The 14,148-nt window shown below is 46.4% G+C and overlaps 1 protein-coding gene across 2 annotated transcripts in view; it reads left to right on the forward strand.

Moving 5' to 3' along the window:
* The first annotated feature begins 2,025 nt into the window (after positions 1 to 2,025).
* LOC107217949 (myocardin-related transcription factor A) overlaps positions 2,026 to 14,148 on the forward strand; it is a 169,380-nt gene continuing 157,257 nt past the window's right edge. For both annotated transcript variants that reach the window (XM_046743048.1, XM_046743049.1), the window contains exon 1: positions 2,026 to 3,628. In XM_046743048.1, coding sequence (XP_046599004.1) covers positions 3,589 to 3,628 — 40 coding nt within the window. In that variant the 5' untranslated portion in view covers positions 2,026 to 3,588. The remainder of the gene's footprint in view (positions 3,629 to 14,148) is intronic.

The following is a 14,148-nucleotide window of genomic DNA, read 5'->3' on the forward strand; positions in this document are numbered from 1 at the left end:
AAATCTCACTGTCAATCTTCGTACACCTCCGCAGCTATAAGAATAACAAGAGAAAGCTTGATACATTTTTATTTGTCCGGCTGCACGCGCCATCAGATCTAAAGAAAGAGAAAAATAAAGAAAGAATGAAACTGCGAGATAGGCTCAGGTATGCATAGGGTCCGTACGTTCTTATCTTAATTTCTCACCATTCGGGACGAAAGTTGGGTTGAAACCCCGTGGACAGAATTACTCCTCTCTCGCAGTTGTTGTAATGGTTGCTGGTTATCATCATCCGAGAACAGACTTTCTCCGGCGTCTCGTTAACGCAACGTACGCGTCCGCAGCGGCGATCTTTTCGTTTATTTTAATTAGGTTGGCCTGCCGACACTTGCGCCTCTCGTTCTCCCTCTCTCTCTCTCTCTCTCTCTCTCTCGTTCTACCAAAGTACGCCATGTTGTACGCCCGTGTATTGCCCGCTTTAAAAATTGGTCAACCGTTACCTCCGACAAGTACGGCGAAGGCCGTTCTAGGCCGTTTGCTCTGGTTGCGTAACCCGCCTCTCTTGCCACTCTACTTACTTCACCTCTGGCTCCTCGAGCCATTTCCTAGCCCGCTTGTTCCCCGCGGTCGTTCCTTCAGCAGTAAAGTTTCGCGTCGCGTTTTCCCGTCCGCACTGGAGAAACGGATATGTATACCTACGAGAAGGAAAAACAAAGAAACGAAAAGAAAAACGACCACCCTGGTCGTGTCAACGTGCCTATGGACTGCCTTGCCAACGGTGGGTGGGATGGAGCTCGTAGGAGATATTTGGCGGATGTTTAAACGCCAATTGCTTACTCGATTATCGTAACAATTACGTCACTGATGATTGCGAACATTCGCCAAGCAACGAGGTTCGCTGCGATGCTGGACTGGAAACCCGGCTTTCGGGTCTGTATGCTTTTTGTTCGGTAATCGCTATTCCGTACATTATATACGCTCTGTTCGAGATACCGAGTGAAGAAGTTACCTCGTGTTCAAGTTGGAAACTAAAGGACGTCGTCGCCGCGCGCGGAACGCATTAACGGTTTAGCGTTAAGATAGGCGTAAAAGTGGATTTGCACATTGCTGATATCAGGGCGACGAAAATAGGTCAATGAAAAATGGAACCATCCGCCGGTTTGATAGACGCCAAATGAGAATTCCGATAGACAAACATCTGCGTTCGGGTATACAATCAAAAATACACTCCGGCCTCTGTTTCCTAAGAATCTATCGCCGCGTGTCTGATTGCCGTCTTCTCAATCCTATAAAACCCATCTGTTTCCCCCCCTTCGCGGTGATGTCACCGTCCGGTCACAGATAAACAGAAACATACGTCAAAACGCCTACTCTCGATGATGTTACGCGCCCTCTTCCCTGCCCCGACGTCTGCACAGCTTCTTACCTCTGTGTAGGTCTGCCTCCGGCCCTTTGGTCTCCGGTAATCTCGCTCTTCTTCTCCCCTCATCCATCCAGACATCGTCTGCGCGTTTATTCCGACGTTCCGGCATCAGTTCTACAGCCTGAGACCAGCGGCCGACGGTTGAGTCGGAACTAATGACTTCTCCAAAATGTTGTAACAAAGTGATGACTAGACTAATTGCAAGATTACGGTTTTCCAGGTAGAACAGCGACTAAATGCTCCCAAGTTACGCTGCACAACGACGTCCATTGAACAACCGTCACGTTAAGCCGAGGAAATCTCCTTTGCACGTTTCTTCTTTTAATCTGCACCCGACTGTTCACCCGGCCTCGGGGAATTGGTCTTTTCGACCGTTGGTTACTCAACTAGCCCAACATCATAGAACGCAGAAAAGAGAACAATTTCGATGACGGAGACGAAAAAGAATCATCGTAATCGAAGGAAAAAAAGAACAAAAAAAAAAAAGAAAAAAAGAAGTGCTTTCGGGAAGCAAACATTGGTCCGTGGACGGCTTGCAGTTGGCGCAAAGCCAGGCGTCCCGACGCCTGCCGAGGCGGCTGTCCGAGTCCAGCCGAAGGCGGCGTCCCGGCGTCGGGCGTCCGTCAGTGCGTGTGTGACATGGCTGCGAGACGCTCCGGCGACTACGCGTCCTCCCTCGCGATGTGATCGGCGTGTTTTCAATCGCTCGCACTAGTGATTGCAACCGGACCGCACCTGGACGCTGCACGTTTTGTCATATGACGAACGAGCGCGGAGCGCACTGAAGCCTGGTCTGAGCTCGACGTCAATTGACAAGTTGCGGGCGAGCGACTCGTGCAGGTGGATTTCAGGTTAAGAAGGACTGGGGACGGTCAGGAGGTCGTCGAAAGCTGGCCGGGCAATTGCCGCCTGGTTAACGTCCGGAGGAGGCAGAGATTCTCAGCGATTGTCAGCGACTGTCAGCGACTGTCAGCGATTCCAGAATATTATCGTAGCGAGGACTGAACTCATACCGCGAGTACGATCGACACCCTTACTCAATTTGCTCGTCGGAGTTGTTCGGGACGGGTGGCTGGGTGGACTGGTGGCGACCACCTGTCAGACCAAGGCACCTCGAAGTCGCGTGGTGCGGACTGCAGGGATAGCGGAATACACGGAGACGATACTGAACAAGGATCGCAGGCGGTGTGGAAAGATCACGGGGAAGTTGGCGGTCGAGGAGGAGCGGAATGTCTCTGTTAGTTTGAATCAGCTCGGGTGGGGAAAACACTGACAACTGTTGCTTCTCAGCTTCGGTTTCGTTCTCAACTGTAGGTACCCAAGTCTGTTGGGACTGGATTGTGATTCCTGGCTAATGATATGTAAGATTCAATATGGCCGGTGTCGAGGCCGTCGTCCAAGTGTGAGCAACGAAAGTGGATAACGAATGTGAACGAAGAAGAAGAAGAAGAAGAAGAAGAAGAAGAAGAATTAATTTTTTAGTTTAAATTACGAACGAACTACGACTTATCATTCCCAGCGAGAAAAACAGCATTCCCTTTAAAGAAATTTTCAAACGAAGAAGAAGTAACCGGACTGTAATCTTTCGAACGAGATATCTTGCACCAGGACTGAAAGGTATAAAAGAGGATGAATGGGTTGCAGAGTCGTCGAGGAGAATTAATAAGTTATTGAAAAATTGTAAATAAATAATGCTCACAGACAGAGGACCACTATTATACAGCCAGTCGAATTAAACTAGCTAATTAAGACTTCCTAAATAAACTTTAAAGCACGAACGCTTTCGACAGCTCCTTGCTAACTTCAAGATAAACAACGCAAAAGAATATATTCTTTCCTAAAGTTTCTCGACCATTGATGAACGAGCCCGTGGTAAACGGATGTCATTTGTTCATCACAGAACTCTTCGAGAAGATGGAAAAATAAATATCGCCGAAGAGTTAAACATTCGAACGATTCGACGTTGACGCTATAAGTGAAACTTACTTGATTTAATCACGAGAACATTGTTCTGGTGAGGATCAAAAGTTGGGTACGTTATTTTGCTAAACGGAGTTCCCGATGTACCTAATGAAGTGACGATTGATGTTCAAGGCAGTTGAACCAAGAGTGAAGTGAAATTGTTGAAGAGGGGGAGGTACACCGACGATGGAATATCGGTGAGGTCACCAGGTCATCACAGAATGCCTGAGCCGAGGGCAAAACGCTGCAAACACTGTGACGGTACGCCATATTGATACGTCGGCGTGTCGTTTGATGTGTATAAATTGACGTCGAGATCTGACGATGATCAAATAACCATAGCGTAACAATAGCAACAATAATAATAATAATAATATAACGATTGTTGTGGAGTTGAGTTTGTATTTTTTCGTCCTTCTCGTGTGAATTGTATGTTTTCTGTACCACTAACAATTAACATAATAAATGTCGGGTTTCCCTAATTCATGTCGTTCTCCTTCATCAATCACCCGGCGATCGCCGACTTTTGTCGTCGTTTCGGATCGTTGCGTAAATCCAGCTCGCAGCACTGCTGCCATCGACAATACTGTCGGGCATAACAAAGCAACACCGTAAAATTCACCCTGTGTTTTTGTTACGTCACGCTATTTTCGTGTAGCTAGCAAATACACGCTGTGGTTTACTCGAGCGAATCTGGAAACGCCAGCGTGATTAATTTATCTCTAATTCGCCCTTGCGTTGATGCAATAGCTGACAAGCCATTCGCGAATTGTCGCAAACACTCAGGTAGTGCATATTCGCAGCAAAGCACCGGACCACCTCAAACGTCGGAATTTTTCCATGCCATCTCTTTCGCCACGAGATTATCCTTAATCGTGACGAGAAGTGTTCGCGCACCTCGACTCACTCATGATCACCTTACTCCGTTACGTCTTAGCAGCGAAATAGTAGAAGAAGAAGGAGAAGAAGATGAAGAAGAACGAGGAGACGAGTATTCGTTGAAAGAGTTTGATGAAAGTGGGACACTCGGTGGACCGTCGTGACTGACTCCTGAAATATTTCTTTTACGGTGAAAAGTCAGTCTTAATTAGGAACAGAATGAGCACTTTATCTTTAGGTCAATCATTCCTCAGTGTCCGTACCGTTGGACTGACACTCTGGCGCGGGGCACATTCCAATCAGACGACTATGCAGTCCAACTAGTCACTCTTCTTCTACACCGACGTATTTTTATCCCAGGTTGTTCACCTTCTTATCTGCGAATAAAGCTGCCTTATACGCGCGGCCGCTGATATATCGACGATGGAATAGAATAATTTTGAAACGGGAGCATCCGGGGTTGAACGCATCCCTCGAAGCCTCTTCAAGGGTCGCGTTGACCTTGCGCGGTTAACCATAAATCTTGAAATGTCGCTTTGTGCCGGTCCTACTCGGATATTAAGAAGATAGAACGAAGGAAGGCGAGAGTGTAGAAGCAAAAAAGTAAAAGAGAGGAAGAAAGGACACGAACAGACGTTGTCTCTGTTCGATGTCAAGCATCGCGGCATCGTTAAAGCAAAAGTTTATTTTCACTTTCCACGTGACCTCAGACCTACATTGACTATGAGATCCGTAGGTAGTGGAGATTGAAACAGACACTTGAACGTCGTTAGAAAAGCCGCTTCCCACTTTTTCTAACCACTCTTCATAACTGAACAGTGACAAATGAATGAACAATCAATAAGAATATGGAAGATTTTTATCGTATTGAAATTAGTAACGTCATCGCAACGACTCCTGCTGAGGAAAAGCGTTATTTCGCTATTTTGGAATTGTCTGAAATTCAGTAAACTTTACTAACTTCAAGCTCGTCGATTTTTACCAGCAGTAAAACAGTGGCTTAGCCATTGAACGTCTTCGAGCCAATCCATCGGGGCTTCGGCCAACGCTGATCAACGATAGATAACCTAAAAAACATTGTTTTTCTCGCGATCTATTTCGAAGACATGTCTATTACGGAAAACGATTATTCTACTGTCTGCAAGCTCTAAGTTTGGCAGACCAGGCGCGCGAGGCAGTTGGAGCGTGGACCACCGTTGAAATTCATTAAGGCCACCGGAACCATTATGCTTGCTTATTTTTTATTTACCATCTCTTTTCACCCCTGCCTAAAGACGCGTCGTTTCTTCTCGTTTTACCTCCTAGGAAAAGGACCTAGAAGTGGGACTTGTTCGTCCCAGATGACGGATGGCAGCGTGTGTATTATTTTAGTACCTACGTGACACTAATTATGTACCGGGTGAGAACCAAAATGCTATATATTGACTTTCGGATAGCAGGCGCCTTACGAATGCCAAATTCGACGACCGGCAGCAGATCGTGGTTCCGAGGAAAGAGTTGGTGTTCAACTCGCACAGCATTCGTCCCTTCGGGAACTCTTCTCACTCTTCGTTGAGTGAACAACTTTAGCTTCCTAGAAGCCTGGATTTGCACAGTACCTTGAACCACCGACAGCCCGATACCCTGCCAAACTGAACGTAACTTTTATGCTTAGCCTCGTGGCAAGTTTGAAAAAAAAAAAAAACGAGGAAGGGTCTTCGCCCTGATTCACAGCTGGAAATACGAGCGGTGGCGCGAAAAAATATACAGAACATTGCGAATACTGTATATTGTGACTACCGAACGTGCACGACAGGCTTTTAAAGTGTCTTTCAGATACGGTGTAACTGCGTATAAAAAAAATCTCGTTGCAATATTAAACCCTGACAGCGAAGAACTGAAACGAATTTCGCAACAAACGTGACTGATCTCGTTTCATTGATTTACATGCTTCTGGGAGTGTTATTTCGAGACAGAAATCCGCGAACAACGAAAAATCGACATCCATTTTTCACCTACCTATTACTATTGCGCTTACATATTTTTCGGGCTCACCGCGGCCGATACGAAGTTCACTGTCGCAATCTGCTACGTTAAAATAGTCTAGGTGGCAAATTTTCTGCTCTAGAGATGCCACTGAATCTTATATAAAAAGGAAGAATAAATAGAAGAAGCAGAAAAATCTTAGTATTAACTTAAAAATACGATACACGGGTGGGTGTGTAGACGTTAGCGGAGAGTTAAATGAAAATATAGGCATCCAGGTACATGTATAAATGTGTGTTATGTAAGCTATTTTTCTATTCTATTTTTTCATCAAGCTTTTCACGGCTGTCTTGGGGCATAAATTCTCGAACGAGCGATGACAATCAAATGGTCCACGACTAGCGAACGATCTGACCTGTATGTGTGGACATAAATTTACAAGGGAGAGTTAGACGCGTCGAGGCGGTATATTGACTTCCGAAAATCCGTCCCCTCTACCTTCTTAATTTTCGGGGACCTTTAAACAAAATTTACCTACGTGTGGATGCTACACGCCTACTTGTGTAACGATGCTCTCGACCTTTAACGTGTCACCGTATAAATCTGGTTAAATAAACTTGGCCGAGTGATAAATGAGTCGGTGGAAATTGGGCGGGGAGAAGAAAAATTCTTTACATTTTGTGTAAATTCTCTCATATACACTCGAGCGGTCCTTTGGCTTGGAAATTTTTTTATTCTCTCTGTCTCTCTCTCTCTCTCTCTCTCTCTCTCTCTCTCTCTCTCTCTCTCTCTCTCTCTCTCTCTTTTTCGCTCTCTTTCGCACTTCCTGCTTTTTGACCAAGATTACATCTTCTTACGCCCACGCGTCGGGTATAAGAATAAAACTTGGATAAATTTTAAACGTTGACTTAAATCAGAGACATCGGAATAAAAGCGATCTGTTTGCAAATGGGTCGTAAACGTAAAACCCAACAGCTGTCGAAGGAAAATAAACTCTAAATTTATCCCTGACTCCCATGGCGTGCAGTGATTACTGACAACGGGTATCTTCTTGGGCGCGACTGGAGAATTTTCTCCTAACAAAATGCACATACCGAGATTCAGGGGAGGCGTGCGAATACTCCGACTCGTTAACATCAACCGGCTTCGGGCGCGTAGGCTGGCGATTTCCGTTTTATTCTACACAATCGTCGTTTGTTGCCCATCAAAACATCGTTTTCTCAAAATTACCGGTGGGCCTTACAGACCCGAACAGTTACGCAACAACAAAAGTCAGTCACGACCATTCATGTGTATATCAGAAAAATTTCATTGCTCGACAGTCGACCAGTAAATCAACATCAGGGAAAGCGTCGTACCTGTCCCATTGGTTAGTTAACTGCAACCAGGAACAATATCGCCGTATATCATTTCAGTGCTTTTCGATGTACATCTGTGCAATATCCCATCCCACGCAGTTGCACTTGGTCGTTGTTGTGTATTAAAAACATGAACCGTAAGACTCGCTCGCAACTCGTTGCAGAATGCATAACGCATATAACACAGCAACAGCGGCCTCGCAACGCGTTCGGGTGATCAGGCAGCTCGACGAAGAGACGTCGACGTGACGGTGCGGCAGTGGTAGTAGTGGTGGTGGTGGTAGCACCGAGGTGACGACGAAGAGGACGGTGGTGGAAGGTGGTGTCGCCGTTTGGAAGACTGCCAGAATCACCCACTCGCCACGCATACCATGTCGATAAATAATCGAAGATACACCTTGCCAAAAACTTCCAAATTTCAGTGAATGTAGTCGCGGCGACGATGATCTAAAAAATAAACCAAACCGCCGTCCGAGGGAGGCGACGTCGTTTATTCGTGACCGTTTCACCACGTCACCGAGCCGGAGTTGCACGCGCGCAGCTGCAGCGGTCGGAATATTTTCTTTTCGCGATTTAGCGAGATCGCTTCGCGACGTCGGGGAATAGGAACGTCATAAAATAAGTGACTCAACATCTCGCAGCACGGAACAACGCTGCTCTCCAATTCGCGATCTAATTCCGCTTGAACACGTATAACAACATTCTTGTAACCGCGTGCATGTTTCGGCACTGCGGTTATCCGCACGGAATTCGACAAGTATGCTGACTCACGCAAATTATGTACCAGAGAAGGGGGCTTCGAAAACATTTCTGATAAAAGACTATAACCTCCTGACGTTTTTAGGTGTAGACGCTATATGTATATGTATATATATTAAGATATTTTTCAAATTAGATTATTTTTTCACCCACGCGCCTATAGAGAGATACATTGACGCATCACGCCGCTTATGCTCGAAAATACGCGTTGCGTATCCGCCCATCGATCCCCTACCAATACCAACACTGGACAGAAAAACTAATGCTCTGATATTTAGGTGAATGGGCTAAGAACGACTTTGATCGATTGGTAATACCTCGTTAATTTGTGATCCCTGTCAAGCGTATTCATTCTCGTCACACGTATTCTACCAGCAGCCACCTATTTCGTGACTCTGCGTTTTCAGCCTATAGACAATCTTCTTTCTTGATGCACGGCTGAACCAAATCAGGGATTAAAAGCTCGGAGTCCGTTGGAAATGCCGTTGTTTAAACGAGGCCGGAATCACGAACATTACATCCGTCGGTCTGCCGAGATTCGTCGATTCCAACCTGCCTCCGCTAATTTCATGAAAACTCCGGTGACCTCGAAATGAAATGATACGAGAGAGACACTCGGTTGAGACTCAGCAGACCGCGGCCCGCAGAGGGAGAAGGAACTCATCCTTGTTTACGATCGCGAGGCAGGGTGCCTCCTGGGGCTTGGCTCTAAACAGTGAATCAAACCCATGGTTCACTGATATCGTAAACGAACCCGATCGCGCCTCAGAAATTTGTTTGCTTTACCCCAACCAATGCCAGGGTGAACGTGGCAGGCGGTTGTTGCAGCGTTATCCCAGCGCAGCCGTTTCGGATCGAGCTGCTCCGTTGCATCGCCGGAGGTCCGAGTCTTTTTTGGCAGGTGCGAATTTCAACCGAGGGAATTACGGAGCGTAAGACTTATTATGCTTCGAGCGCTGGATTATTTGTGGCCTTACTGCGTCCTCGGACAAAGTTGCGTTCAGCTGTTCTCCGGGCGGCAATGCTTGCCAAACGCAATAATAAACGCGTTACTGCATCGCTAGATGATGATAAAGTCCAACACGCTAATGGACGTTGCACGAGCAGCTTCGCTTCCCAAGAGATTCGCCACCATTGCCTAGAGCCTCGAGTCGAGGTGGAGTTCTGGCCTGGCCATCGAACCCCCGTGGTTTTCAACCCTTCCGACTGCCAATGCGGCTACGAGCGATCGTTGCGTTGACCAAGATCGGTTATTGTCGAAGTTTCAACGTTTCATTGCCTGGAATTTACGTCCTCAATTTTCTCTCACATTCAAAGTGTTTCGCCGCGCGTTTATTTGCGCCCAAGACTGACCGGGCTCCTAGGTACACACATATAACGGCTGATGCCTAACGCGTAGTGGAATTGCGTGAAGTAGATTTTGGAACGTCTGATGTGCTCCGTTAGTGGGACGTGACCGTGTGATGTATGGCAAAGAGCGGCCGCAAGGCGGAAGTCAGGTGCTTCTGACGACCGCGCGTGCGCACGTGCAGTGATTTTCGGAAGCGGAAATGTAACGCGCTCGAGAATGGTATAATTTTCTAGTTTTTATCGACCATTGATAATCGCCTAACGTTTTTCTCACAATTTTTAAAGATACTCTTCCAGCCGTTATAGTCTGACCCGATATTTGGACTTACTACTGTAATTCCCTGTACAGCGCGTAACGATGACGGAAAGTTTTATTTAAATCGAAGCTTGCTAGAATTCTAATAGGCGCGTTTTATCTTTCTCCTTTCGGACTCCGCGGATGATCCTAATCCCTTTTTTGAAAAGAATTTGAACCAATCTCAGCGAGTTAGATAATAAAACATAGTACACTTCTCTACGGATTTCAAGTTGTCATTCGAGTTAGGCAACGCCTCCGATGCGTCTGACGCTAGTAAAATCCGCCATTCCTACCGACGTCACGGAGGGCTGATTGTTTTCAAGTCAATCATTCCCGCTAAATTTAATCCCTGGCTCGATCGCGATGTAATTCCTCTGTGAGTACGGTCGCCGTTTCATTCTCGGGCCAGATTAACGATAAATGACTGATTCACACACTCTTTTTGCAGTTTTTTCTTTCCGATCGGCAGGGTGTTTGAATATTCTAGTTTTGACAACCGCGGTACGGAAGTAGGATCTCTGCGGTCTAAGCGACAACATCTAACATCGGGAACATTAAACGGTGAAAATGTGTTTGCGTGGCTGTTTACCTTGTGGTGAATTTGCTAGCTCGATGTAATACAGGTACCACATCCGGTGACGATGTGTCGACGACGGTTCGGTAAAGTAAAATCACTTGAAGTTGAAAGCATCTGGATCGTCTATTTCGAAAGCTTGCAAGGATAATAACTTGATTAATTACTTACGAGCACCTTTTCCCGCTTCCGTGACTAATTGCTAGTTTCCTACACGAGCGCGCGATCGCTGCAGGCCAGCCAACTTGTATAAAGTGTTCCTTAGTTGATACGAAGTGCGCGGTGCGCCGATATTAAAGTCGGAAGCGTGATTTACTGATTCCGTACGTTGGTAAGGTTTGAGCTAACCGAGAAAGCCGAGTCTTCCGAGGTTAAAACACTCCAGTTTAACTTTTAACTGCTTTGCTTGTAGTTAAAGTCTTGCAGTTTAGTCACGCGCCGTCAACCGCGATCCCCTGCTTTTCTCCCGCCGCCGCGACGTTGCGCAAACGCGTAAGTAGCTTTTTTCAAGGAAATCCCTAAACAATTCCGGGAACGGAAAAACCCCGACTCGCAAAATGAAAGAACTTTGCGGTGCGTTCTGGACATTTTGCACAAGCGGCAGTGAATTCCCGCGTTTGTTCCTCGCTCCGAATTCCAGAGTCGCTCAGCTACGTTTGTCAGATATTATTAAACCACGTTCATGTTCGGAGACAATACCAAAGCGCAGGTTTCCGGGTCGGGATGAGCGAAAACGTCGGGATGTCGGGCCGCTGGGACAGACGAGATATGAGGTATGACACCGTCTGCTTTTGCCTTTGGCTCAGTTTCTGGGAAGAGGTTAGCGACGGGGTGTGCCGTTGTTGTCCTTAATGAGTGGAACTCAAGTCCGTCTCGACTTGATCCTCTTTACCACTTTCTGTCATCTTCGTCTCGACGTTGAGCAACCCGACGCCATTGACTACCACCAACGCTGCAGTGACCTGGATACAACCCAACCATTACACGGAACCGAGTACAGTGGTACACCTAGTATATTTTATTAAGTCGCTTTAGACTTCGCTTTTCAGTCTCTTTGATAAACCTCATTCTCTCATGATTTCTTACTCTACCCTAAAGCTCCAGATGCTTCGGCGCCCGTTTCTCAAATTCGATACGTTTCTCCAACGATTTGTTACGCGCTACATTTTTTTTTTTTTTACTTATCTTTAACGTTGAAACAGATGTCCTGGTGAATCGCGTAATCGTAATCAAAATCAGGCAACGAAGATCCGATGATCGTTTAATTCTCACGATTAGTTCAAAGAATGCCGCTCCAACGAGGTAAAGCAATACGTTTCTGGTCTCGGCAAAGTTGCAATTTTATTGGAGGGTCTGATTTAGAGTTCATGAGACGAGATTTTCATTTTTTTACAAACTGAAAGTCTATTTGCCTCTGAGGTTCGAGCTGTCAGCCAGCTGTTGCGCAATACGCGTTGAGGATTACTCTCAAAGATATTAGTTCGATGTTTACAAAACGAATCTTGGGATATTTTCTACGAATATCACGAGAAGGAGTTGTTGCCCGCTGTAGATGTTCGTTTTTTAAAAATACCTCGCCAGCTGCCAAAGTAAATACGACAAACAACAATACCTCCCGTTGCATGTTACAATATTTGCTTATCTGATACTTCAATGCAATTTGTTTCCAAAAAATTGCTCATCACTCACGAGGTGCGAAATTTTCTTTCTGGAAAATAAACCATTTGCTAAGCTTATATTTTTTTTCTCTCGAACAAAGATCAATTCGAATTCAAATTCTGATCATTCCGGTAGGATTCCCTCTGTGGAAAGGATCTTTTCATAATCGCAATGCTGCGAAGGCTTGCATATTTCAAACTGAGACTCGCACAACGAAATCCGTGCTCGTATTTGGACGGCGCTGGCAGACTGGCAAAGCGGAGCAAAGCTAAGGCAAAGCAAAGCATCAAGGCATTAGCACTCCCCTTGTCCTTGCGCTATGGGTATTTTCGTCCAGAGTTTTAGCTAGTAATGGCTCTCCCCTCCGTCATTCCCGACATGGCCAGACGCGCGCCATGCTATGTAAAGCGCCTTGTTCTGCACTAACTTCAACTCCAACTCCGAGTGTGACTGCAACTACGAGTCTACTTAGTCGACTCTGCCCAACGCGGGCTAACTTGCCCGATGCTTTTTTAGCTCCGCGAGTTTTTGGTTTTTTTTTTTTTTTTTCTCCATCTTTTCTCGGCAGAAGCGCCACTGAAATTATTCGCATAGCGAAGGCCGTCCGCATCTGTTTCAACAGATGGTAAAAATTAAAACATTTGGGTAACGAAGCGTGAGCTAAAAGAGGAATAAATGATGTATGAATTTGAAAATATGCAGCAATTTGCCCCCCGTTGCCGGTTGATTGATACTTCTAAGCATACGGACGAATAAATATTATCTCGCGGAAAGCTTCGGTCGACTCAGGTACGCGTGAGAAAATTCGACGGGGCTTCCGCGAATTCTCTGCATCGCCTGAGTGAAAGAAAAAGGAAAATGTTGATCCAAGAGGTTTAGCTGCAGTTATCGTTTTTGGGAAACTACTTTGCGATCGGATCGGTCCTCCGATCAAGCCAAGGTCTCGGAGCGCCTTGTTCGGTGCTGATGGAATTTCCCCTTAAAATATTTGGCATAGATTGCTTTCAGCCGAGGTCGATTTCCATTGAGCCGCGGTGTCGAATGTGAGACGATAAATTTCAATTTTATGTATCCGAAACATATGCTTGCGGGGCCGTAAAGCTTGCTAGGAGAGAAAACAAAGTATGGTAGATTTACCAACAGATTTAATAAGGTTACGCAATCGCCGTAACGCCACTCGGCTTCGCCTCTAAAGCACCGCGGCCATCAGGCCTTGGACGGAGTAGGTGAGGGCTTTATTGCAGTCAACGCTTCTCGTTCATTCGACGTCTAAAATCTGCATAGGACAATCGACTTCGTCACTTCGGCGCAACTCTGATCCCGCCGTTTCATTTCGTCGCGTTACTCGCGGCCAAAATCGCATCTGCGAAACAGCGCGGACCAGGTCGAATACCGCGGCCGAATTCTGCACCGGTCAGCTACATTGTAAGCGTGTGCAAATGCTATCCCCGTTGAATCAGCCTCTCAGCCACCGGAAAACGGCCACGTGGATTTCGCAATAAAGTTTGCACCACGAGTGCTGCAGTTGGCGTAAGAATCTCGGAGCTTCGGGAACCCGCCAAACGTTCGCATGTAATCCCGAATTGCACGCAATACGAACAGAGAGGCAAATTGACGCGGAACAGAAATACGCAGGGTGCGGACGAAGGCGGCTGAAGGAGAGAACCTTGCCGAATATCACCGAGAGCAACGATCCATCCGCGAGATAGTTAGTCAATAATTTGTCAATGAAAGCAGCGGTGGCGGCTCGTGGACCGCTTAGCGGGTTTTCTGCTAGGCCAGGACGCCCTCTCCGTCATCGGCTGGCACTCCTCCACGTCTCTCTCGGCTCCCAGCTTCAATTCCGTGAGTCAGCCCGCGATCTCTTGGACGTTTAATACCTACGCTACCTTGCCGCCGGCTCTCGGATACTTCCAGAGATATTTATTTTGTTTATTAA

Source organism: Neodiprion lecontei, chromosome 6 (genome assembly GCF_021901455.1).
Source record: "Neodiprion lecontei isolate iyNeoLeco1 chromosome 6, iyNeoLeco1.1, whole genome shotgun sequence".
In the NCBI taxonomy this organism is placed as follows: domain Eukaryota; kingdom Metazoa; phylum Arthropoda; class Insecta; order Hymenoptera; family Diprionidae; genus Neodiprion; species Neodiprion lecontei.